Here is a 24,952-nt window from a genome sequence, read left to right as displayed (position 1 = left end):
CATTTCTAAAGGGAAAAAAATAATTACCCTCAACTAACAGGCTGTTGTGATGATTAAAGGAATTCATATGTGTCGAGCGCTTACAGTGTAGTGGAGGAAAGAATGATTCTGCATTGCCTATGTCTTCTTCAGGTGTTCATGGTTCCCCCCAAAAGATCGGGTTTTCTCTATCCAGGAATACTCTATAGATGGGGCATTAACTGTCCACTCTGTCAAGCGGAATTTTGTGCACTGCCTTTGACTGCGTTTGTTATTGTTTTTGGCTTGTGTACTTGTTTTGCTTTTAGACAGAAGCTCACAAAGTAGCCCAACCTGGCCTGGTACTTGCTATGAAAACTATACTGGGCTTGAACTTACAGTCATCCTCCTGCCTTTGCTTCCTAAGTGCTGGAACTAAAGGTGTGAGCCATAACCCCCGGAAGCAATGTGTTTCTTCCTGCATTACTAAATACATAGGGAACACCTTTTCTTTCTCTGGTATTAGTTTCAGATGCAATGCTAGACTCATCTTACTGAGCTGATTTTGCAGAGCAAAAAAGGCAGAAAATCAGCAGATAACCTAAGAATATTAGCTCATAGCAGCTGTTATAGGAATAGCCAAATGGGTGCCATGAGAGCAGCTCGCAGGAGCTGCTTTAAAGTCTGTACTCACTGATGGCCTCTCCATAGGAGAACAGTTAAGACAAAAGTTGAAAATGATCCAGACCTGCACAATGCAAGGGGAAGTGCATGCCTGGCAGAGAGAATGGCATTTACGAAGCCCTCAAGGGACTGTGAGCTCATTCACTGAGCAGAAATGTCTATGGATGGAGCCTGACAACTTGCATTTGATCCCTGGAACTCAGGTAATGGGAGAAGGAAAGGATCAACTACACAAACTTATGCACTCCGTAGTATGCATACATTATTATTATTATTATTATTATTATTATTATTATTATTGTTGTTGTTGTTGTTGTTGTTATATAGCTCTGATTGTGGGAGGAGGGTTTTTTCCCCATAATTAAGGAGGAAGGATGAGAAGAGGTGGACCCAGAGACATAGATAAGTCCTGGGAGGGGCAAAATAATAGGCTTTGCCAAATGAGATTCTGGAAGCTGCAACCCCAGTGCCTGGCCTGAAAAAAGGAAGAAGTCTGTTTGTCTTCCATGGCTTTTCTACCCTTTGCCAGTCCCCCAGCATCTTTACAGCTCTGTTTCCTGAACTGCAAAATAGGAGATGACCAAGGTGGTATCTGAGCATCCTTCCAGCATTGTTTTCTCCTTAAATATTATTCTTGACATGCTTTGTAGGTACTGAGAGAAGCGGGTAACGCCGGCCATTATTCAGCCTGTTTTGCCTCTTCTGTCGGGGCCTCAATTCCCTCAGCCAGTGAGCATGCAGTCCAAGGGCTGAAGGAGATTAAAGGAGATCACAGATATGGTGTGTGTGCTCCAAATTACAACAGGGGAATGAACAGAATAGAAAGAACACAAAGGGCCCCTGGTGTGTGGTTGGGGTAGATTACATCAGCAACCCCTCCTTAACTCTCTTAACAAGCTGTCTCCTAGAGAAATGGGCTTTGCCTGTTTAATTCTTAATATTTCAAAACACCCACACGACAAAGAAACAATATATTGATTACCATTTTAAGCATTTCATGTATTTAATTTTTTGGATTTATTTATTTTATATATTTATATATTAATAACATATATTTATATATGAATTAGGAAAAACTGATGGACTGATTTTGAGTGTTAGGGCTCAGATCTAGTGATGCACACATGAAGCATTTTACTCTGTCTCTGAACCATGATGCTATTTATGTGCTATTTTCAGGCTCCTCCCTCAATTTGTGATGTAGGAGTCATTACAGTTCCAGCATGGTTGGGAGAGGAGCTTTCGAGTTTCTTCCCTTGACTGAGGAGATACTGCAGGTGATGGCTGCCTAGGGGCAGAGAATCATTTTTCTTAATGGATGTGGCTACTGATGGGTTTCCCATGCTCCAGTGGATGGCTGCAGACCTGTGATCATCGCTAATTTGACTGTGGAGACTAAATAAAATAATAATAATAATAATAATAATAATAATACAGAATAATACAAGTTATCAGGGAGAGAGATTGATGGGCCCTAGGAGCTGGGGGGAAGATAGCGGGAACATGACTAAAATTAAAATGCCTGGTATACACATATGAAATATTCAAAGAATAAACAAGATTTTTATTTCAAAAAAGGAAGAAGTTGAGATGTACATTTCTTAATGTCTTCCCTTGAAGGTTTCTTTAGCTCTTCCAACAGGGCTCACATGGTCATTAATTAACGGGGCAGTGTTGTGGTTTGAATGGAAATATCCTGCAAATGCTCCATACACTCATGTGTTTGAACCCTCTCTCTCGAGCTGATTCTCTTTGAAAGGTTATGGCTTGTCTCTGGAGGAAGTCGCTGGTCCCTGGAGGTAGGCCTTCAGTTTTGACAGTTTGACCCAACTGTCTGTTCACTCCCTGCCTTCTGAGCGTGGACACACCGTGAACAGCTATCCTCTTGCTCGTACCAACATGCCTACTTTGTCTAATGTCATGTCTTCCCTGTCATGATAGACTGTATCTCTCTGGAACTTTAACCCAAAATAACCCTTCCTCCCTTAAGTTGCTTTGGTCAGGATATCTTATAGTAGCAATGGGAAAGAAACCAAGACAAGAGACATGTACATTGCCGAGTATGGCCAGGATGAGGATCACTTTGAAACTTGGAGCCTAGACTGTATCCCATAGGAAGCCTATGCTCTGAAAGTATGGCTGAACACATTTTGAACATACATTTTGGGTTTTAAGACTCATTGTCCCCACTGAGAAGTGCTCATAAAATGTTTACTATGCCATCACTCAGGTTATTTCTGAAATGCTCAAGAGAGAAGGCATATTAGAACATGCTTATTTTACAAATATCTATTTTAGAAGAAATTAATAGCTAACTGGAAAATATATACCAGGAAAATATCCTCACAAAGAAATGAAGTTTAATAGATCATATTGAAATATAAGGTTACACTGCTTTCCTGAACACATTATTGTTTTCTTAGTAAATTTTTTTAGGCTAAAAATAAATATATGATGTCTTTATGTATACTAGCCTTGTTGGGACACCAGTGGGTCTTCACTAAGTCATACCAAGGTCACAGTTGCACACAGAACACTTCAACCATACCACATCTTCACACATAGACAACAGCAATGTTTTATAGACAGTTCTGAGAAAGGGTTCTGGTACTGCTCCAGTTGGCATTTTATTGATAAATTTAAGAAAGAGAGAAATTTAGCCTCTGGAGAAAATATGTTTTTGTGTTTCTATCTTTTAAGAAAAAAAAAACACAAACTGTTCATTCTTGCTCAACAAGCACATTTAATTTTAAGCCTCTTGGTTCTGACCAGATTTTAGACAATCGATAGAGAATCCTACTGGGCAGTAAAACATCCAAGGCCACAATCTGCCGCTGACTGCATTCTGCATAGACCCCATCCAGATCTTCCTGAGGGCAGTATTGCTCATCTCTGCCACCCTTCTTGCTGGGAAATTACACAGAAAAACTGCCATTTGATGGAAGTTGAGCCATTTCTCGTTTCATCTTTGGATGGGGCAACTTCTTGCTTTGCCATAATGGTCAAGGGTACCTAGACATTAAAATGCCCAGACTGGCTTCATGTTCACAGGAGGCATAATCCATACAAACACAACAAATGATGCTAAAAACCAGTCTGGGCTGTGTGTTGCCCAGATGAAGAATCAGAAAATGAGCCTGAAATTAAGATGCTATACTTAGTCCTCTTGGGAAAACACCCTTACTAATAACAAAGAATATGACCAGCATCATCACCAGAGGGTCCTTCAAAAAGCAGCCAAACTGTTTAGGCATTCAAAAGCCCAGATTCTCTATTGCTGCCCTCCCCCTCTCCCCACTGCTTTCTCTCTTTTTTTTTTCCCATTACTCTTCCAGAGTAGCTATGTACTGCCTGGGGCTACTTTGTTTGATCTGTGACTACAGAAACAAACAAAGCCATTTAAACCAAATGTAAAAGGTTATGAAGAGGGATGGAGAGCTAGTGAGGCCACGTGGAAGAGTGAAATGTGGGCTTTCACACCAAAGGAAGCCTTTAAATCGAACATGACTTCAGGAAAAATCAATTTGCTGCTTCCTTTCTTGTCATAATTGCTCCCTGCAACATGACTCTTGCCATTTACTGGATGCCTATCATTGCATAAACTCTTGCTTATCCCACAGAGTAATCACATAATGTAAGGTCTGTGATGTCACAGTCAGTTTCCATGGTGATGAGAGAGATATAGACTCACATCTTGACAGTCCCTGTGGTCGGAATGGAAATGCTACTTATCAAATCACTCATGGTGCTAAGGTTTTAGAACTATCGCTGAGAACATTGTGCAGAATGAAAGAGAAGCTAAGAATACTAGCCATCCACAAGACAGGCATCTTGTTCATAAATATCATTTTTACAGTTGCCATTAGAAATAATAGCAGGGGGCAGGTGAGCATGCAAGTTAGTGTCATCATAAATACATAAAGCCTGAAAGCTAGCTGGGGGTTAGGGAAGGCAAGGATGCATGAGCTACTGCAGTTTTCTGGTCTCAATCCTAAGCCCTTTTTACCTGATCTGCCATCACGCTGAATATCCACGTGGTACCATTCCCCATCATTGGCTTTCTTCTGAGTGGCCTTCACTTTGATGGTGCCAGAGCCCATGTCAAGCAGCAAATACAGGTTGCCATCAAGAAGTTCCACAGCAAAGAAGTCAACTTTTGTGTTCTTTTGGCTTCGGACATCTTTCCTTTCTTGAGGCTTCCCGTGAGTGAAGAGAATCAGGCCGTTGGGTTCAGTGGTGCGAAAGTCAAAGGAAATGGAGCCCATACGTTTGGTGTTCCACTTGGGCAAGCTGATGTAAGCCTCTGGGGTCTCAAAGTTGATGGGATCCAGTGTGGCCACATTCTCACACTTGAACACAACTTCACCGTAGATTTTCATCTTGGTGTCCCCAATCCGGGCCAAGCGAGACAGCTCTAGACGGATGTCATTATTCTTATAAACAACCTGTCAAAAGCCAAGCAAAAGTGCTATATGAATCAGTCTTGCAAATGGTATCAATCCATCACTCACTGGGCATCCAGGAAAAGGATCCGAAGAGGCTTCAGGACATAATGGGCTGAAACAACATGTGAAACAAAAGACTCATCACAAAAGAAAAAAAGAAAAAAAGCATTCCAAGAGACGGCTGGGGCATGCACATTTTCTGAATGAGTCTCTATATTGCCACTGCAGGCCTTTTGTCTTTCTCCTTGTAGTCAGTTTCTAGACGTCAGAAAGTTATCAGTATGAATTTACCAACAAAATTCAAGAGAGACTGAGTTGTACAGGTGTAAAATATACATAGATATTTAGTAAAGCATCCTTGGTAAAAGGCCACAAACACCCTTAATGACCATCAGTAATAGATGGCACACCTCTATACAGGCATGCGATGCCACCTTTTAACAGTGAGCATTGCCTTAGGTTTTTATGAGTCCCTCCAAGTCATTTTGTTAAGTAGAGTTAGGAGCAGGACAAAGTGATAATTGTATTACCATTGTATAAAAGTGTGGAGTCATAAATACATAGGTGTGTATAAGCATAAAGTACCTTTTGGAAAGAATTATGAGCTGTGAAATTGTCAGAAGTGTGGACTTATGGAATTCATATTCAGGACTTGGAGACTTACAGTTTTACAATGCTCTCTTGTTTTGTTTTATTATACAGAACCATGTGGATGTATTACCTTAAAGAATGATTGACTGAGGCTGAAGAGATGGCTCACTGGGAAAAGTGATTGCCACACTTTAAAGACCCAAAATTGAATCACTAGAACCCACATAAAGCTGAACACGATCGTGTGTTTCTGCAATCCTGGTGCTTCTATGGCAGGACAGAAGCAGAGTCAGGAGAAACCCTGAATTCCATGAACTGGGTCATCTGCCATGTATGTAAACAAACATGAGGCTGAGTCTCAAACTAGGTGGACGTTAAAGACAAAAACCTAAGATTATTCTTTCACATTCACACACATACCATGGCATGAGCATGCCTTATTCACACACATATAAACACATACAAAAGATATTTTTAAAGGTTGAGAGGAGTGCTGGTTAGGAGAGTGTGTGGGACTTTATTTTTATAGTCACATTAAATATGTCATTGGTACTGAAACAAAGAATAATGCCCTAGTTTAGGCAACCGAGGACATTTACTTATCTGAAAATTGAAATTTACATTAAAAAGTTTATACAGAGACTGATTTGTCCTATAAGAGGTCCATCAGAGATTTCAGTCTCTGTGTTCTCCACAAGGTGTGGTCCCCAGTTCATGCCACATTGCCATGGCCACTGTCTCAAGCACAGTAGGTGAGTGGAATGAAAAAGTGAGAATATAGATGATAAAAAAGTGTCTGTTATGACTTTTCCAATGAAGAACAATCCAAAACAACATAGGGATTAATATAGATTTCCCAAAAAGATTTAAAATATTTTACCCTTATTAAGGCTCATCTCTTTAACTTTGAGGGGATCTCTCTCCCCTCCCCCCCCCCACTTCCTACCTCTATGTATGAGTGTTTATGTGGGTTTTCTTGTGTATAAGTATAGGCGTGTATGTTCCAAACAAGCATATGAAGGTCAGAAGACAACCACAGGTATTAGTCCTCATTTTCTACTTTATTTGAAACAGGGCCTCTTCTTTTTCTGCTGTTTATCTGGTCTATGAGCTTCAAGAGATAATCCTGCCTTTGTCGCTATCTCAGCACAGGTGCATGGAGATTACATATGTATACCACTGTGACCAGTTTAATGTAGGTTCTTGGGGGTCTGAACTCAGGGCTTCACACTTGCATAGCAAAGATTTTATCCGCTGCCTCAGCACGCTAGTCTCTGAACTGAATTAGTGTAGTATTCCTAGATGATATTCATTGCTCCAATTTTTGGTGACATCACTTCCATACAATAATATTATTTATGGAATATCATAGAGAAAGGGGACAAAAATAAGTATATAGAGAAGGCAGGCAACTTTGGCAAAGTAACGTCTCTGTTCATATCTGCTCTGTCAGTGGGAGTCACAGAGAAAAGTGATTTGTGAGGAAGAAAAACTTAAGACACATAAAGCTCTTAAAGATGGCATGAAGGAAGTACACAAAAGTCTTACCTATGTGGGGGCAGTTATAGGAGTTACTGTTAATGATGTGCCATCCTGTGCACATCCATGTCTCATTTGTGCTTTCAGTAAAGTAACACGGTTTTAGATCCAAAAATCAGCCTTACCATGCTTACTGTATCAGTGAGAGAATATTAATTGGATGGGTCATTTCAAGGCATATACTTTGCTCTGTAACATCCAACTACAGATCGTTTCCCTACTCTAACCTGTCATCAGGCAATAACCAAGCACACCTATTAACTTTGAACAATAATAGCCAAGGTGATCTGTAGCTGTGACAAAGTATTAGAAATTTTTCACCTATTATGTGACCTTGACTGTGGACTGAACTACAGTCAATACCATGAAGAATAGTAATGATTTTTCATACTTATTAGATACATCATAGAAAGCTCTATAGTAAAGACTTATCATCTACCATCCCACCCAGACACCACATATTTGGAACACCCGGAATCATTCTTTCATTTTATAGACATAGAAAGTAGCTAAGGAGCCAGCACAGAGACAGAACACTGGTAAGCATAGAGCAGGACTCAAATCTCAGCATCCGGTCCAGAATTCATGGACAGAACTGCTCACATATTTACTGGTACTACCATCAGTACCCAGGAAGCTCCTTATTAATGTTGTAGAAAGTCATGTATGATCAATTTCTCAGTCCTAAGACTGCATTTCTTGCTGTAGTTCCACAAGACTAACCACGAACAAAGAGGAACACAGCAGAATCCCCAGGAAGCTACTCAAGCAAAATCATGAAATAATCAGAGTTCAACTGATATTCCTTTTCTACCTCCCACCATGATGCCCTAGCATGTGTGATCTCTGTATGAGAGCCAAGCTTTGCTTTGGTCTGTTTCTGGATGCAATGCCTTTGACTTTGCTCCCTGTACAAGTTATTAGTAGGCAGCAATAAGTCATCAAAAAAAAAAAAAAAGAGGAGGCTTGGCCACCAGAGCAATGAGTAGAGAGAGAAAGATAAACCATCTGTCCTTATAGGGATCCAAGACAGAAAGTGAAAAGACAAGGCCTTTAAAATGAAGATGAAGACCAACCCGTCTGTGTGAAGCATACATTGCTGGCTGACAATGATAAGCAGTATGAAAACTTCTGAAGAAGTGATTGGGAAAAGCAGAGGCAGAAAGTGGTTGGTGATAATGACTTCTGTCAAAGCCTCTTGGGAGGCAAGCTCTCTATCATGACCTTATCATTGCTTGTTTGTATGTGCAGAATTTCTGACAGTAAAAAAGAGAGTTAACATCTTCCTTTGCTGACAGTTAAGAAACCTTTCTGAACCTCAGTTTTATTCATTGCCTCAGTCCACCCCTGCCCAGTGATCACTCTGTACTTCCAGGTTAATGTTAAGAGGAAGTTAAAAGCCATCCATAATAAAACACAGCAACTTAGCAACTGGCACACACACACCCACACACACCCACACACACCCACACACACACACACAAAATCTAGGGAAATGCAATGCTACATCTTGATCTACAGCAGTGTTAGAACTCTATCAAAAACAAGTGGCCTCAAAGTAAGATTCTGTAGAATAGCTACTACCAAAAAGGATAAGGAGGGCAATTGTCTTGAAGCCCTGTGACACTCAACTGACCAGCCTTGTTGCTGTCATCCATCCCTTCACCTCCCACACGCACTCTAAACAGCTTCCACAGCTTGGCAGAAAGAGTGCTAGTGCCTTGAGCTTGTGTACCTGGGCATAAAACAGGAAGATCAGCCAGACCACTGCCCAAGGTGAATTAACATTGGAACTGTGTTGTTTTCTAGAAAATCTGCCGCTCACTTAAGTAAGTGTTCCAAACTGATGGACTGAACTAGACAGAACAAGTGGCATCAAGTGACAGAAAGCAGCTTTGTTGACAAGCTGCCCTGGCAAGAAGCAATTAAAGACAAAGTGGTAATGGTACCCCATGGGGGAAGATGTCACACAACCAAAGAGGCAGAGTGTAAGAATGACAAGCTGGTCTTACTATCCCACCCATAGATTAAAGACTGTTGTTTGGACTTACAACTCATGCTTAAGAGACCAGCTGGGAACAAAGGCTCAGAATTAAGAGAAAGTTTCTGAACAAATGCCTTTGTTTTCCTCTATGGTCATGATATAGAGGCATATAGATACACTGTGATGTGGGAGCAAGATAATAATAAAATAATATAGTCATCTGTCTCTTAAAACTTAGCTTTGTTACTGTGAAATAAACTCAATCTGGTCTGTTAAATAGGACTTAAATACCTTCTGAAATACAGAAGTCTAGCATCTCTGTAAATAAATAAAAATACATCTTATACTTTTTAGAGTTGGAACTAGTTCTTAAGTGTTTAGAGGCTCAATAAATTCTTATAATTCTATTAAATTAGACACTGGAGTCAAGTAGCAATATAATAATATGGAGGCATATAGATACACTATGATGTGGGAGCAATATAATAATATAATAGTTACCACATATAGTGATCCTACAATGTTCCAGGCTCTTTGAAAAACACTGCTATACACTTTTATATATCATCTACACTAAACAGATGGAGACACTGATATTATCCCCACCTCATTGACAAATGCAGAGAAAGATAGATACTAGACCAAAGTCACACAGCCAAGAAATGGCAATAGTCAAGACTTGAACCTCTAACTCTTTTATTATACTGGGGCAAGGGTATGCTCCATGCATGGTAATTTTTAGACTCTTTACTAGGTCATATCTATACATAAATCAGAAAGCCCTCTGTAGTAAATACACTTTATCTTGAAACACAAAGCTCTTTGTACCTACCAGCATCCCTCTCTAAACTTTCCTGTCAGAGTCACTTTAGAAACAGCTATATGGGATAAATATTAATGGGAGTCTATCTTTGCTCATCTAGTCTCTTGGACTGCAATTGTTTTCTTTTTCCAAGGTGTCTAAATAGCATCCCTTCCCAGGACCTCCATTCCAAATCATACCACACCTTCTTACCTAAATTGATTATATCATTTGAGAAATCATAACTCTTATATTGCCAGCCAATGATGAAAAGTTTTTGCCCCACTATCTCATTTCCTTGCCTGGGTTGAGAAAGAAGACTAGTATGCCTGTACATGCTGAATTTGTAACATCAAACTCTTTCATGATCCCTGGCTTGTAAGGTAAGTCCTTAAGAATTCACCAAAGGTTCCCTCTCATAGTATCTTCCACTGCCCTTCTACCTCATAATATGCCATACTTAATTTCCTGTAAGCATATTTACATAATATCTGTTGGAAATTCTGGACCCCCACTCTTCTAACAAGAAAACTGAAAGCAATGAAGTAATATGTGCCCAGATGGTGGTAGGAAATATCTACGCTGTCAAATACTAGGAGGCTCAGACACTTGGCCTTCCTTTTATCGTGAGTGTCAAGCATCTTTAATCATCTATGGGTCCACATATGGGACAGTTTTAGTAATACCACTTGGTCAGATCTAAGATCAAATTACTTACAGGTATTTATGTGACTTGGCCACTGAGCTCCACTGTGATGACCCAGGAACTTGAGGATATTTGGAAATGAAGTTGCCAGAGATACTCTCTGTGAAGTCAGCATCAGGGTACCCTAACCAGAGCAATGTTCACTACAAGTCTCATTGCAGTATTTTTATTTTATATCCACATGCAAAACCTAAACAAAGTAATTTACCTCCACTCCAATTTAGTCCTTTGAGAATAAATAATAATGAAATAAGGATTTTTTTTTTTTTGGTCCCTAGCTTCCAGAATGCCAAAGCTTTGATAAAATTTTTGAGCTAATCTCATGATTATGTGATGTTCCTTAGAGTGAATAAACAAACAAACAAACAAACAAACAAATAAATACTAAGAAAACCTGCAAAAGAATCTTGGTTCTGGGGTCTCCACAGACTCACACATGCTACTGTCTCTGACCCATTTCCCTCTGTGCCCCCAAGAAATTGATTATTCTGATCAGATGTGATTTCTCCTTACACTAAATGGCCTTCTCCTCATCTGTCATTTAAAATACTTACCTTTATTACTGTGAAATAAACTCAATCTGGTCTGTTCAATAGGCCTTAAATACCTTCTGAAATACAGAAGTCTAGCATCTCTGTAAATAAATAAAAATACACCTTATACCTTTTAGAGTTGGAACTAGTTCTTAAGTGTTTAGATGCTCAATAAATTCTTATAATTCTATTAAATTAGACACTGCACTCAAGTAGCAGTGTAGGACAATAGTTAAAAATTATTGACTAGGGAGTTTCCCTTAGTGTTGTTTAAACTTGACATACCCATACCAACTATGAGGCATTAAATAAAAGATTTAATTCAAGTCAGCCTAGAGACAATGGATAATATAGAAGGCAAGTCACACTTCAAAGGAATGTAATGCATACATAAGATAATATTACCCTTTATGAAATGAGTTGCCATATCTGCTGCCCCATAGTGAGTACTCACTAGATATTATTTTCTGTGAAAATTTATAAACTAAATCACTATAGAGTCTCTCTTGGCATGGAATGAGTAGAAAGGAAAGATCTTCATAACGGGGTAAGTCTTAAATGTATTGTCAGCCCCAAAGGCAGGCCTACAGCTAATGGCTTGATTAAAGCTCTCAAATTAAATATTTGTATAGCAGATAAACTGTATATGTTAATCATATAATGTGATATTTATTACATATCATAGGATACATACATGGTGGCTACTCTCTCTCTCAAGCACACACACATACTTGCAGAGATTTAAAACTGATTATCATTAACATCATCTATCACGCTGACCAAACTCCAACAGTGAAGTCCAAGAACAAATGTGGCAGCAGATGGTCCTCTTAGCTTTCAGAGGCAGAAGAACCTAATATTTGGCATGGCAAATACCACATCTGCAGCTATGGTCTTGCTAAGAGGGGTCAATAAACTCACTCTGCCTGCTGAGAGGAAGCCGACACCCTACCTGGGGTTCAAAATCCCGAGTGCTACATAATGTAATGCCTGCTATTTGCAACTGCTACATACCATACCGTAGTGCCTGTTATTTACATGGTTTAGATTTTGTTACCAGTGGTCAGAGTCTGCCAAAGATTAAATAATAAATAAAAACAAACTCCAGCATCATAAACAGGAAATGAAAATTGAATTTCAGCCCTTCAAAGCAGGAGACATGGGGTGGGGGCGGGGGGGAATCTCAGTTCTGGTGCTCAAAATAAAAGATCTAAGAGACCAGCTAAACTTGAAACCAGGAGAAGACTGTGACAAGTAATTGGTTTTTATTTTTAAAAAAATGTTGTGTAATCTAGTAGGCTATGGATCAAATGAAACACATCAACAAACTGAGTCGCAGAAGGCCTACTAGTCCATGTCTCCTGCTTTATGGTTCCATCTGAGGATGTTTCGCTAGGAAAAAAATAAAAGGAATATAGGAGATATTGTACTAACAGACAACTTGATTTTAAATAGCAAAATTCTAATATTTTAAGCAATTTTGAATAAAGCTATTCAGTTACATGGGTCTGAATGCAGGGAAAGAGATGGAAAAGAGGAGAAGAGAGGGGGGAGAAGGACAGAGAGGGGAAGAGAAAGAAAGAGAGAGTGGGAATAGAGAGGGAGGGAGAGAGAATGCTGTGCAGCAGGCCTCATGGATCTATCCTCATGAACCAAAGGACTACAGTGTCATCCCGAGTGCATCTCTATGAAAGTCAATGCACATGTGCTCCAGTTACATTTAGGCTTATGTGTTTATTTCCCTGACAGACTCAAAGTGGCACAGCAAACCCTCCCATTTCTTTGATCCATGTTAGCAAGTATGTTCTTCTATTTTCCATACTAAAACATAGCATTTGCAATTCGTGCCATTCCATTCTACTTTACCTTTCTCATTCAATCGAGAGGAAGCCTCAGATCTCTTCTCAAAGAAATGCCCGTGAAATTAGAGAGAAGTTATTCTCTACTTTTATCATCTTGTAACACAAAATCCAACTTAAGATAAATTGTCTTCCAATATTAAATATTACAAAGAAAAGAATCCAGTTAAAGGTTGTAAGTAACCATTAGGTCTTTAGTTCTTGACCACGGATAATGTAAGGAAGTCTGAGAGCAACCATTACCAACAGGCTAGGGATGCTTCATGTGGAGATACTCTCAGGAGCAGAATTACAGTGAGATATATTTGTCTCTCTGATTGATGCTCAAGGACATGTGATTTGAAACTTGACAGACATTGTGTCTTTTTTTTTTTTTCTGTGCTTTCCAGAAACAACACTGTTAAGATCCTCATACCATGAAATTTATAAACAGAAGTGGTACATTCCTGATGTGGTCATCAATGACTGCCAAGAATTAGCAAAATTCTTGGTCATGGTAAAGAGTCAGTACACATACACTCTCATGTCTCCCCTTTTCCTATGCACTAAGCAAACCAGTAAATACCTACTTTCCCTTCTGCCTTATAATATTTGACAAGGGCAGAGGCCTGACTGGAGTAGAAGTTTCATGTCACAGAGCAGAGAAACTCAGATCAGAAGAGTAGGTGGTACCTGATTTTCAAAGGCTCTAAAAATACTTAAATTATACGACGAATGATAAAAGAGGGACCTATTAGAGCATAAAGGAAGTCTTTAGCAGTTTGATTAGAAGGGTGACAAAATTGAAATGGTGGCTTCCGGACTAACAAGGAATACACTGTGTTATTTTTATTCTAAAGTCTAGAAATGGCTCTAATCACCACATAGTTTAAAACAGTTTCAATGGCTCCTCACCAATTGCAAATTTTAAGATTTTTTATAACTTATATCGAAGACCCTCCCTGTCTAGTACCTACTCCAGTGTCACATCACTACATTATGCATTTCCATCAACTCATTATTTTAGAGATGGGTCTTACCTGTTTTTTCTTGATAATTACCTTTGACCATATGAGTCATGGCTTAAGTAATCCCTCCTTGGGAACTTCCCAATATTTCTATTCATTACGTGGCCACTGGCAGTCCAGTTCCCTTCTTACCCCCCTCTCCAAATGCTCCATGTCTCTCCTGGTAGTTTGACATCTTCCCAGGCAGAGTAATACCATGCCTTTCCTTTTTATGTCTCCAAATACTTGACATAAAATGCATATATACATGATAAAGTAACAGTATGTTGAGAGATCCAAAAACCAAGTAAGATTAAATCACTACCTGCTAATGCCTCTAAGATAGAGCATACTATGATCAAGAAAGAAATCCCTAGGTTTATTCAACCTGATAAGTGATGAGATAGTAGAGAGCTAAAGAATGACAAGCAGTAAAAAGGCATTTGGTGGGATCACTAAATATTTGTTGAGTTTCTCCTAGTGTACGTGCTATAGAGATGTGCTATAAGGCTGCCTATATGGAAATCTCTGTGCTCAGAGTGGCGATTGTTATTATTTTATGTTCACTGGCAGCACATTCATGAAAATTACAAACCTCAATGATAGATTCAATCAGGATCTTCTAAGTTTAGGGGCCTTCCACTCTGGATAACACTAAAGTGTCACTATAAACTTCTACTATGACAAGGAAGAAGTCATCTGAGTCATGTGGATATCTTGAGAAATTGGCTCAGAGCTATTAGCTTCTGTATCCAGTGTCAAATAGCAGAAATCAACCCCAGCAATGAAGCTTTTGGCCATGACTACCACCTGCTGACTGGCCCCAGTTCAAGAGAAAAGAGGTAAATGACAATAGACATGGTAACCAGAATTTAGAGACAGTGTTACATAAAAGTTCTAAATGTCAAAGAGTAGAAGAACATTCTGTAAAAACGGTTCAGTGAAGCAGAACCTTCAAAAAGTCTAGCATAGTTGACCAAAAACAACAGCAGCATAGCAGACAAGAAACTGTTCTATGTAGTGCATAAGACAAGACAGCTGCTTCAGCACCATGGATAGCAATAGGTTTTGCAAACATGGGGTGGCCTATGGAGGACATTCCAGTAGTATTCTTCCAGTGCTGAGAAGCCAAGTCCATGCAGTGTGCTGCACCCCTTAATTATGTGAGATCTATGTCTATTTAAGTACACACATACCAGAGGTTTCCAGCTTCTTTGTGGCTGAGAAACACCCAAAGTGGGCCTGTCTGTCAAAAGCAATTACAAACTATTTCTTATCTGGCCTGCTAAGCAGTTCTGCTTCTAGCCTAATGAACATCCTAATCAGATGGCTTTTCAAAGTGGTCCAAGGAGGCCCCTCCATAATCAGCATAAGATGTGGGGAAGGTGGTGGGAAAATAGGACATGCTGGCAGGTAGCTGATAACAGATTTGTCTCTAATCAGGTGCAGAAGACAGAAAATAAGCACTGGGTCCAGTTGACATGATAGACAGAAATACTAAGGCTGAGGTTTTGTTTGTTTGGATGGCTGGTTGGTTGGTTTGGGGTTTTTTGTTTTTTGTTTTTAGAACATTTCTTTACTTTCCATTAATTTTACACTAAAAGGACATTGGACAACAACACCCCTCACATACCTTATTTATAAGTTACCTTTCAAGGTAGCAATTTTTTTAATTTTTAAAATTTAAGTTCTTTTCATTTGATATATTTTAATCATATTTTCTCTCCCCCAACTCCTCCTAGATTCTTGCCACCTCCCTCCCCACATAGCTGAATGTTCTTTCTCAGAAAGAAGGAAGGAAAGCAAGGAAGATATGAAGGAAGGAAGGGAGAAAGAGGGAGTGGGAAGAAGGAAGAGGGATAGAGACAGGAACAGAGAAACCAAGGTGGTGATCTTAGCCTGAACTCACCTCTGACTTTATATTACATTTCCTAAATCTGCAGAGAACTTGATAACCACTAGATGTCCCTTATGCGATGCACAACCTAGCTAAACTGAATTTCACTACCTGTTACACAACTTACATTCAAAGACACATTTCAAGCCTTGACTCTCAAGTGTCTACAGTATAATTTCTACAGTGACTCTCTCCCTTGCCTTATTTATTAAACCATACTCTACAGTATTCCAATACCAATTTAAGGCACAATATCATACATTGTTTAGATTAAAAATCTTTATAGTTATATAAAACAGATAGAGTGAAAAAACCCATTGAATAGGAATATTTGAGGAAGAGGTTTGTTTTTTTTTTTAAAGCTAGGATACCTAAAGAGGTTTAATATTTATTATTGCTTTCAAAATCCAATAGTTTTTAATACATATAGAGATGCCATAGATCAATTTAAACTCAGATTTTTTGCATACCCTAGAAGTTTGAACTGTTAGAGTCAATGCAACCAAAGGATAGCAAATAATTAATTTCACATGTCAAGTTTGAGTAATTAAGAATGGCTGTCTAGGAAATGAAGACAGAAACACTTACACTGAAATCAATAGGCAATACCTGTTACAAGAGTGAGAAGGTATACTTTCTGAACCCGAATTAACCTACTAGCTCTATCCAGGGTTCTGGGTGTAGGATGGGTATTGGTGGGACAGGGGATTAGTAACTAGCCTGAACAGAGAGCTGTCTTATTGGTCAGTTGTTTGTGTTTTACACACAATAAATTATTTAAACCTGATTAGAAAAATAAATAAGCAAAGACAACATAATAATGTTGACAGAAAAATGAGGGCACTATTAAAATTCACTGAAATATAACTTTGACCTTTTCAAATTGATCTGGGATAAAAAGGGTCACTATAGTTGATCATCATAATTTAAAGAGATGCAAAATAGAGTTTCACATATTCTTGAATTAAACGAGGCTTACGTGGTTGCTGTGTAATGCAGGCAAGCTATTTGTATGTTTGTAAGTCTATTTCTTCAACTTTTAAGTGGGACATTTTACACTTACCTAAAAGGATGTTATAAGGACTTAGCTGACATTCATAGACTAACTGTGGATGCATCACCAGAGTCAGTGACTACTATCATCATTTTACAAAGAGAATGTAGAAATTGCTAATGCAACATTTATGTCCAAGATTATACCACCATCAGGCCATGGAATCGGAATGGAAATGAAGGTAAGTCTGGCTTCACAATCTTACTGAATAATTACTAGTATGTTACAACATAAAATATGTTGAGGTTTCTTGAAGAGTCTTCCTTGAGATAGAGAACTTAAAATAAGGAGCTACTAAAAAAGTAATCCTTCATTCCAGTGTCAAATCAGGCTTGTTAAAAATCAAGTTATTATGAATTAAGCATACTCAGGAGCATCTGTCAGGGACTGAAGAGGGTCTCCACTGGACCCACTTACTTCATGAGCTGTAAGAGAGATGGAGAGGTGATGTAAAAGATGGCAAGTGTCTGCATCCCAATTTCAAATATAGAAGTAATGTTTAAAATTAAAAAAGTGCCTATTCTGACCTCACATGGCAGCCTAGGCAGGGCCACAGGACTCTCCTGATACCATCTTAATTCCCTCAGCAAAGAGCACATAGACCCTTTGTGACTTTCCTGATGGAACAGATGGCCAGGGCTACTCTTGGACACAGAAGAGTGAGTACCAGGACAGCTGAGCACACCTGCTTGCCCAGACCTGGACCATTGTCCACTCATGACAGCCAGCTGGTAGGAACTGACGGCCACAGATTCCTTGTCCAGAACTCAGACAGGCTCTTCCTGTTACTCATCAGCTCCTCAGTCAGTATAATTAATAGTTTATTTTCATAATGAGTGCTGGGAATGTTGCCATACACATCTGTTCAGGGGTATTTGGGTGACCTAAATCAGACCTTTTCTGACAGCAGCCTCTGGCTTCTTTCAAATGGGCCATCATTTCCTTTACTTATGGGGCATGTTTATAAAAAAAAAAAAAAAAAAAAAAAAAAAAAAAAAAACAAAAGAAAAAAACAAAAAAAAACAACCTCTTCAAGTCTGTAAGAGGAAAGACATCTGCTTTTGAAGGAGTCTGAATAATGGTCCTTAAAGATGTCAGACTATATATTATCACTGAATCCAGTAAATGTTCTCTTATTTAAAAGAAAAAAAGTCTTTGTAGATGTGATTGAGATAATGCAGCTAACTGCATTATCTTTTAAGAGGAAGGCAAAGATACCCTACACACCTACACATAGAAAGAAAGAAGACAATCTGAAGATACTGGTCACAGATTGAAGAAGTACAGTCATAAGCCAAGGGATGTCAGTAGGTACCAGCAACCGGATGATGCAAAGAACCGATTTAAACGTGAAGAAAGTTGCAATTCCGCTGGCAACTCTGATTTCTAGCGCAGTGATACTAACGCTGGACTTCAAAACGGAGATAAACATGAATACATTGCTGGTTTTTAAAGCACCCAAACTGTGATGATTTGTTTTAGAAACCCTAGGAAATTAACACACTTTTGTCTTTTATTTTCCCATGCCCCTGCTAGAGTTTGACTTGGAATAATCCCCAAAGCATGGCCCCTTTCCTTTGGTGTTTGCTATCAACGAAAGGCCCAGGTTAGTAGAAGAACAACTAAGTAAGAACTGAAAATTCTTCCTAGCTCTATCTAGCTCTATTAATATCAGTAATTCATGCTTTGGTTGAAACTATTCTTTGAAATGTAAATCATCATGAAAATGTAACTGCCTGGTTTTGGCTCCTCAACTTTATGAAGTATAATCTAATGTAGTTCACAGATCATGCCCCAACTTTCATAACACATCATAACTTAAGTTCATCAAAGCAATAATTAATCACATGGACTGTACAAAACATGAATTATATACACTTCAGCATACTGGAGGTTGTCTAATAGAAGTGATATCATGGTTTTCCAGGATATTTCTTAGTTTACAGATGTGAGTCCTTATTCACTCACTGGTTACTTATTAGCCCAATACTATACACAACATACCATGCTAGAGAACTGTGGGGCATGGAAAAAAATAATCATTGACTTTTCCTTTGGAGAAAAATCATGCTCTGAAAGTCATGTGACAAATATATTTATTCAGTGATTTACTCAGTCATTATTTCTTCAGTGCTATAGTCTTGGAAATAAAATAATGACAACCATATAACAAGTAAGCTTCAGCCACAAGAAATGTGTCATAAAACTTAAAATTAGCTACTTGCATGAAAATGCTTTTAAGGTAATTATACCAACCTGAGCCTTTCATGAATAGCAAGCACCAAAGGAAACGGATCATGCTCTGGATATTTATTCCAAGTCAAACTCCCTCAGAACAAGACTAAGTATTCTAATTGAAGTTGTGAAGAGGGATAAGGAGCAGTCACAGGGTACTTTCCGTGGCATGGAATCAAGAGGTTGGGCAAACAGCATCAGCAAAGTAAAATAAGAGAACAAAAGAAATAACCTGAACAATACAAAGAGCCAAAGGAGAAGCTTTAGCACAGACTTACCCTGGTGTTTAGTGGAAATGATGGCAGACAAAGATCAGGACAAGACCTCAGAATGCCTCTGATACCCAGCTAAGAAAGTCTAACTGATACTGAAATCACTTGGGACCACTCAGGTAGAAGAAATTGGGTTGACATACTATGAAAGGCTATCCTATTGATAACAGAGGAAATGAGTTAAGAGGATACAAATAGAAAAGGGGATTTAAAAAAAACACACACTTGAAAACAACAGCAATGTAACAAAGGAAGGGCCCACATATCTAAGAGGTGGTGTACAGGAATCACTGCTTACTTGGAAAGAATATGTGTGTCCAGGCAAGATATGCATGAAGAAAATGAAAACCAGATGATCAGCTGACCAAATGGGCTGGAGGTAGGTGGGACCACAGTCCTAAACACAGACCTGAGCACTAAGTATCACAGCAGCAATTTGAGCAGAAAGAAGAGTGAAGACAGTCCCCAAAGGATTATACAGTACCTGTCTGTGCACAAGACATGGCAAAAGTGACACCCAAGTAAAGGAAGGCAATAGAAAATGCCTGTCATATTCATGGTGAGAGTGGATTACAGAGAGGGAATATTCTAGAATGTTTCAGACATAAAGCTAACATGGCTTGCTGATCTGTTGAATGCTCTCTGATCACTGTGATATTTTCATGTGTTAAGATTCCCAATTCTGCAGCTAGTCCTGATGATTATAGTCAGGTGGGGCCTAGAACTCTGTAACATGCTTTATGTTTAAACTTTCCTGCCTCACTATAACCATCTCATTTTACAGGAGAGAAAACGGGGACCTGTCAAAACTCCCAAGAGTTTTAATTGACTACACACATGCAATGCACTCTAAAGGGCGTTGGGCTCTGTGGCTGGTTTTTCATTACAGCTACTCAGGATAGTAATCTGAAAACAAGATGTCTTCAACCACTTGCCTTCATGGTTTTTGGGGGGAAAGTTCCCAATTTAGGATTCTTATGATCTCAAGGAAAACATCACTACAGAACCTAGGATGATGTAAATTGACTCAATTCCACCCCACTTAATGCATGACCTTGAAATCCAAAGCACTAGCTAGAAATCCTTGTATTTTCTAATTGGGGCAAAACAGTGCCAAAGGGAACAGAGAAATATCCTGAAAGGAACCAAAAGCTATGCAAACCTACTCTTGCCTTGGCTTCTGGAGTTTAAGAATTTATTTTAGACAGACATGGAGGTAGACACATTTGAAAATGTCATTAATATAGACACTATTGGAAATGCATTAATGTAGACACTAATGAAAATGTCACTAATGATTTCTAAGGAGATGAGTACACTGGAAATGAACAGAACAACATTTCTACCTGTGAACAAAATTGAGTCACATCTAATGAAGTTCAAAGTCCCATGTTTCTCTAAGAATCTTCCCGGGAATCTTCACAGGGTTAAATCTCAAGGCTCATCACGTTCCTTTTCCTGATGAGCCATATATTGGACGCATTATTGTCTAAATTTTCTTTTATCCAAGAGGGAAATGAACTCCTGAGGTTCCTGCTTGACATAGTGATGCAACTCCCCTGACCATTGCATATCATTTGTATGTGCCATAACCCTAGGTTTGAGGAAAGCAAAGAAAATGCTGTCATCTGTCCCCGCCATTTGGTAGGTTTTCTGGGAGAAGATACTATCAGCATGTCCCATTGTTCCTGAAAGATGGATAGACCCCTATAGGGCTCTCTTCACTATTATTCAACTTGTAAGTGTGTAAAAAAAAAATGGTGAAAAAAAAAACAAGAAAAATTCAACAAGAGTATTTCTGGAACTCGGGCAAAAAAGGGGGGAGCGGAGTGATCAACTTGCAGTCTATAAAACCTATAGCTTGTTTTGATACTCAATAATGAAAAGCAGGAGCTGGATGTGACAATTGGCAAATCAAAACACGACTTTTTTTTTAATCTCTTTGGCTTCTATCACTGGCTGCAACTTGACTGTGTGGCTAAAGTATACTGTGCCAATGATAAGCCAATAAAAGAATTTTATTTCACAGATGACAGAGGAGTGAATCCTTGCCACCTTGTCTCTGCAGTATTTGAAAGTCTTTAACTGAGTTGTTTCCTCCCCCCAAAATAATATTTAACTCATTATTAAGTAATAGAACCAGTATTATTGATGTCTTATAATTTGAACGTCAAGAGGCAATAGCCTTCAGTGTTCACAAATTATAGACAACAACTATCATTTTCCCCTGTAGCACTCCCTCCTTGAAATCCTCCTTGCCTGGGTTTAATGACTAAACACTTTCCAAGAAACACTTGATGACTAATTTTCTTCCCCAGTCATCATCTTTCTTTGCCAATCCCTTAAAATTGGGCTTTCCCCAAGCATCTGATGTAGGTCATCATTCCATTTTACTATCTTCTACTGCTAACTCCATTCATTCACATATCTTTACCTGGAAACCAAATAAATCCCTTCCAGAGCTTTAAGTCCCAAATGCGAAGTGTCTGCTGAGATTACTCATCAAGCTACAATTAAAGTCAATCTGAAGAACCTCAAAACTAACCTGTCTAGAAGCACAGCCATCAGTCCTCCTAAATTCCTTATTTCTTGTCATGCTTACTCAAGTTCAAATATTTACAGCTGTATATAACACACCTTTGTCCATTTCCTCCAGACTCAATCTGTTGACATGCCCATTTAATTCCATGTCCAACATTCAACATTGTTCTAATTCATTTTCTCCATTCTGTTCCTTCTGACACATCTACTGCTACCTGCATTATATTTATTTACCAACTTTAACTTCAAGAGAAAGGTCACTAAATACTAAGCAGTATAATTGTAACATGGCCCCTGGCTTCAGGAAGTTTACACTGCAGTGGAGATATTACACAGATAAGCACATAGGGATAGTGGTGCTAGGGTGAAAACAATATATGGTATATAGAAGTTTCTGTATATAGAAATGGTCAATTCTAGAAAATAGGAATCTGGATCAAGTTTCACAGTGTTAGTAAAATGTAGCTGCTTAATGGTTTCTTACATTGAACTTCAGTGTCTGTGTATGACACACACACACACACACTAATGTACATGTGGTTTGTTGAGTAGTATTCATAAGCAGACTGACTCACCTGGGAAAAGGGAAGGAATAGGAGATGACAGGACTAGGACTCACTGGAGTAGAGTAATAGAGGCAGGATATGAATTAAAAGGACATGGTTTGATGCAGAAAAGAATGGTAAGCCATTGAACTAAGATAGTGGCAAAAAGGAAGAGAGACAGGAGTTGTCCACATACCATAGGGACTAAAGAGACTTGAAAGAAAGATGTGACAGGAAATAAGAGAGGAATAAAAAGTATCTCTGGGTACCATAGGTACATGGGTAGATAACAAGTCACTTTTTTGTTTTGTTTTGTTTTGTTTTGTTTTGTTTTTAAAAAGGCTAATAAGCATAAGAAATGGTGGAGAGGGAGAAAGAGAGAAAAGGATAAATTAGAGAATGGAAAAGAGAGGGGAAAGGAGAAAGAGGAAAGAAAAGGAGAGCATCCTGCAGAAGAGGAGTCATAAACATCATAAGATATGATTCCTGGAAACATAGGAGGATGGAGACCATTCTTATTCCATTTAATAAAGACACAAATATTATTCTTCTGTACACATATTCCTAGGCCATTCACAAATATGCACTTTTTGTAGCCAATTAACCTAAACTGAAAGACATTTCTGCCAAATAACAACATAGTCTATCTGTGGTCTCAGTATCATTTGTTTCCCTGACATTTCTTTACTCTGATATTTCCCCCCAGAATTAAACTTAAAGAGCTTAGGAAAAGAATCTGAACCATCTATGAGGCAAGTCTTTTTTTTTTTAAGTACTCATGGGTCAGAGTGAAGGCTTTTAGGTAAAGGAACTTGCTGCCAAGCCTGACCATTAGACTTGGAGCTCCAGACCACACACAGTAAAAGTGAACCAGTTCCCCAAAATTGTTCTCTCACCTTTACATCACAAACACATGCATAAATAAATAAATAAATAAATAAATAAATAAATAAATAAGAGATGTAATAAAAATAAAGGGTACTTATATGACACAAAATGATTATTAAATAGTAAATTCAAATGTATTTTCTGTGGGAAGAAATTATGAAAATGAGCTCTAGGTAAAATTTTAAAATTCCAAAATGCTCTATCTGTTGCCCTAATTTATTGACAGAGTCATGTTATGTAGCCCAGGGACTCATGGGACTCTCAACGCTCTTGCCATAGCTTCCTGATTGATGAGATTACCAGTGTCTACATTATACCTAGACTGGAGTAATCATTTTATTGAAGCTTTGTGGCATTGATTATTTTGATCACGATGATGGTACATGATTATGACCACAAAAGACAAATGAGAGGCTGGAGATTAAAAAGGACTATAGTACCATTTTAATACCATTTAGACAAAGACTTCTTAAACATTGAGAGAACATAGCAAAAAAATAGGACAGCAACAAACCATCAACCACATTGACTAGACGGTTACAAAAGTGTTATCCTAAGTGCACCACAGTTCTTAAATACAGACTATGTATTCAAAAACTACAGCAGTAATTACTGTCACTGTGGGCTGAGAATATAGGTCATATACTACTTATTTATAAGAACACAGAACCTAAAGAAAAGCCTCATGCAAAGATGCCAGCATTCTCTTTGATTCTATAACACATGATGTCCTCAATCTATCTTCTCAAGTAAGTTATCCTCTCATTAGTTCATTATGGGATGCTGTGTAAGACTCGGTCTTGACATTTCCATTCTCCATCCTCTATTCATCTATTAGAAGTTACCTACATGTCAAGGTCCAAGTCAGCTCCATGCATATGGATCCTTAATATTTAGGACAACTCTAACTTTATCTTTGTGTTTATATTCATGCCCTCAGCTAATACCTGAGCATTTTTTAATCTCGATACCCTTCTAATAAGCTGAAGTACAGCACAGGATAAAATGTTCCTTCAAGAATCCTTCTATATCTGACCTCTTATCTTCTTGAAGCCATGTTCCTTCTAACCACAGATCCCATTGCTCTGCTCTGATTACAGCACAACTCTTCTAAGCACTCCCTATATCTTCTTCCTGCTGCAGAGAAGTCACTCTTTCTGCAATTTACTTCATGTCAGTGTCTTGCACACCCAGAATCCCAGCACTCACACAACTAAGACCAAATGACTGTGAGAGCAAGACCAGCCTAGGTGGCATAGCTAGACCCTAGCTCAAAAACAAACACGGAAGCAAACATCCCACCAAGTAAATCTCTTTTCAACACCACATATCTATGATTGATAGCTTTTCCAGACCAATGTTAGGGCCCCAATTCTCTGAACCATTCAATGCCCCTTTTCTTGTATGATTTACTTCTCAATGACTTGTAAAGC

The 24,952-nt window shown here is 38.6% G+C and overlaps 1 protein-coding gene across 18 annotated transcripts in view; it reads right to left on the bottom strand.

Annotated features, from left to right (window-relative positions):
- Positions 1 to 24,952, bottom strand: part of Nrxn3 (neurexin 3) — a 1,606,331-nt gene that overhangs the window by 1,067,760 nt on the left and 513,619 nt on the right. For all 18 annotated transcript variants that reach the window (XR_015045250.1, XM_085830590.1, XM_029484639.2 and 15 more), the window contains one exon: positions 4,649 to 5,087. Coding sequence is in view for 17 of the 18 variants with exons in the window: in XM_085830590.1 (XP_085686716.1) it covers positions 4,649 to 5,087 (439 nt within the window). In the remaining variant the exon portion in view is untranslated. The remainder of the gene's footprint in view (positions 1 to 4,648; positions 5,088 to 24,952) is intronic.

Source organism: Mus caroli, unplaced genomic scaffold (genome assembly GCF_978045245.1).
Source record: "Mus caroli unplaced genomic scaffold, Mus_caroli_1 scaffold_14, whole genome shotgun sequence".
In the NCBI taxonomy this organism is placed as follows: domain Eukaryota; kingdom Metazoa; phylum Chordata; class Mammalia; order Rodentia; family Muridae; genus Mus; species Mus caroli.
This window is presented reverse-complemented; position numbering and strand designations above follow the sequence as displayed.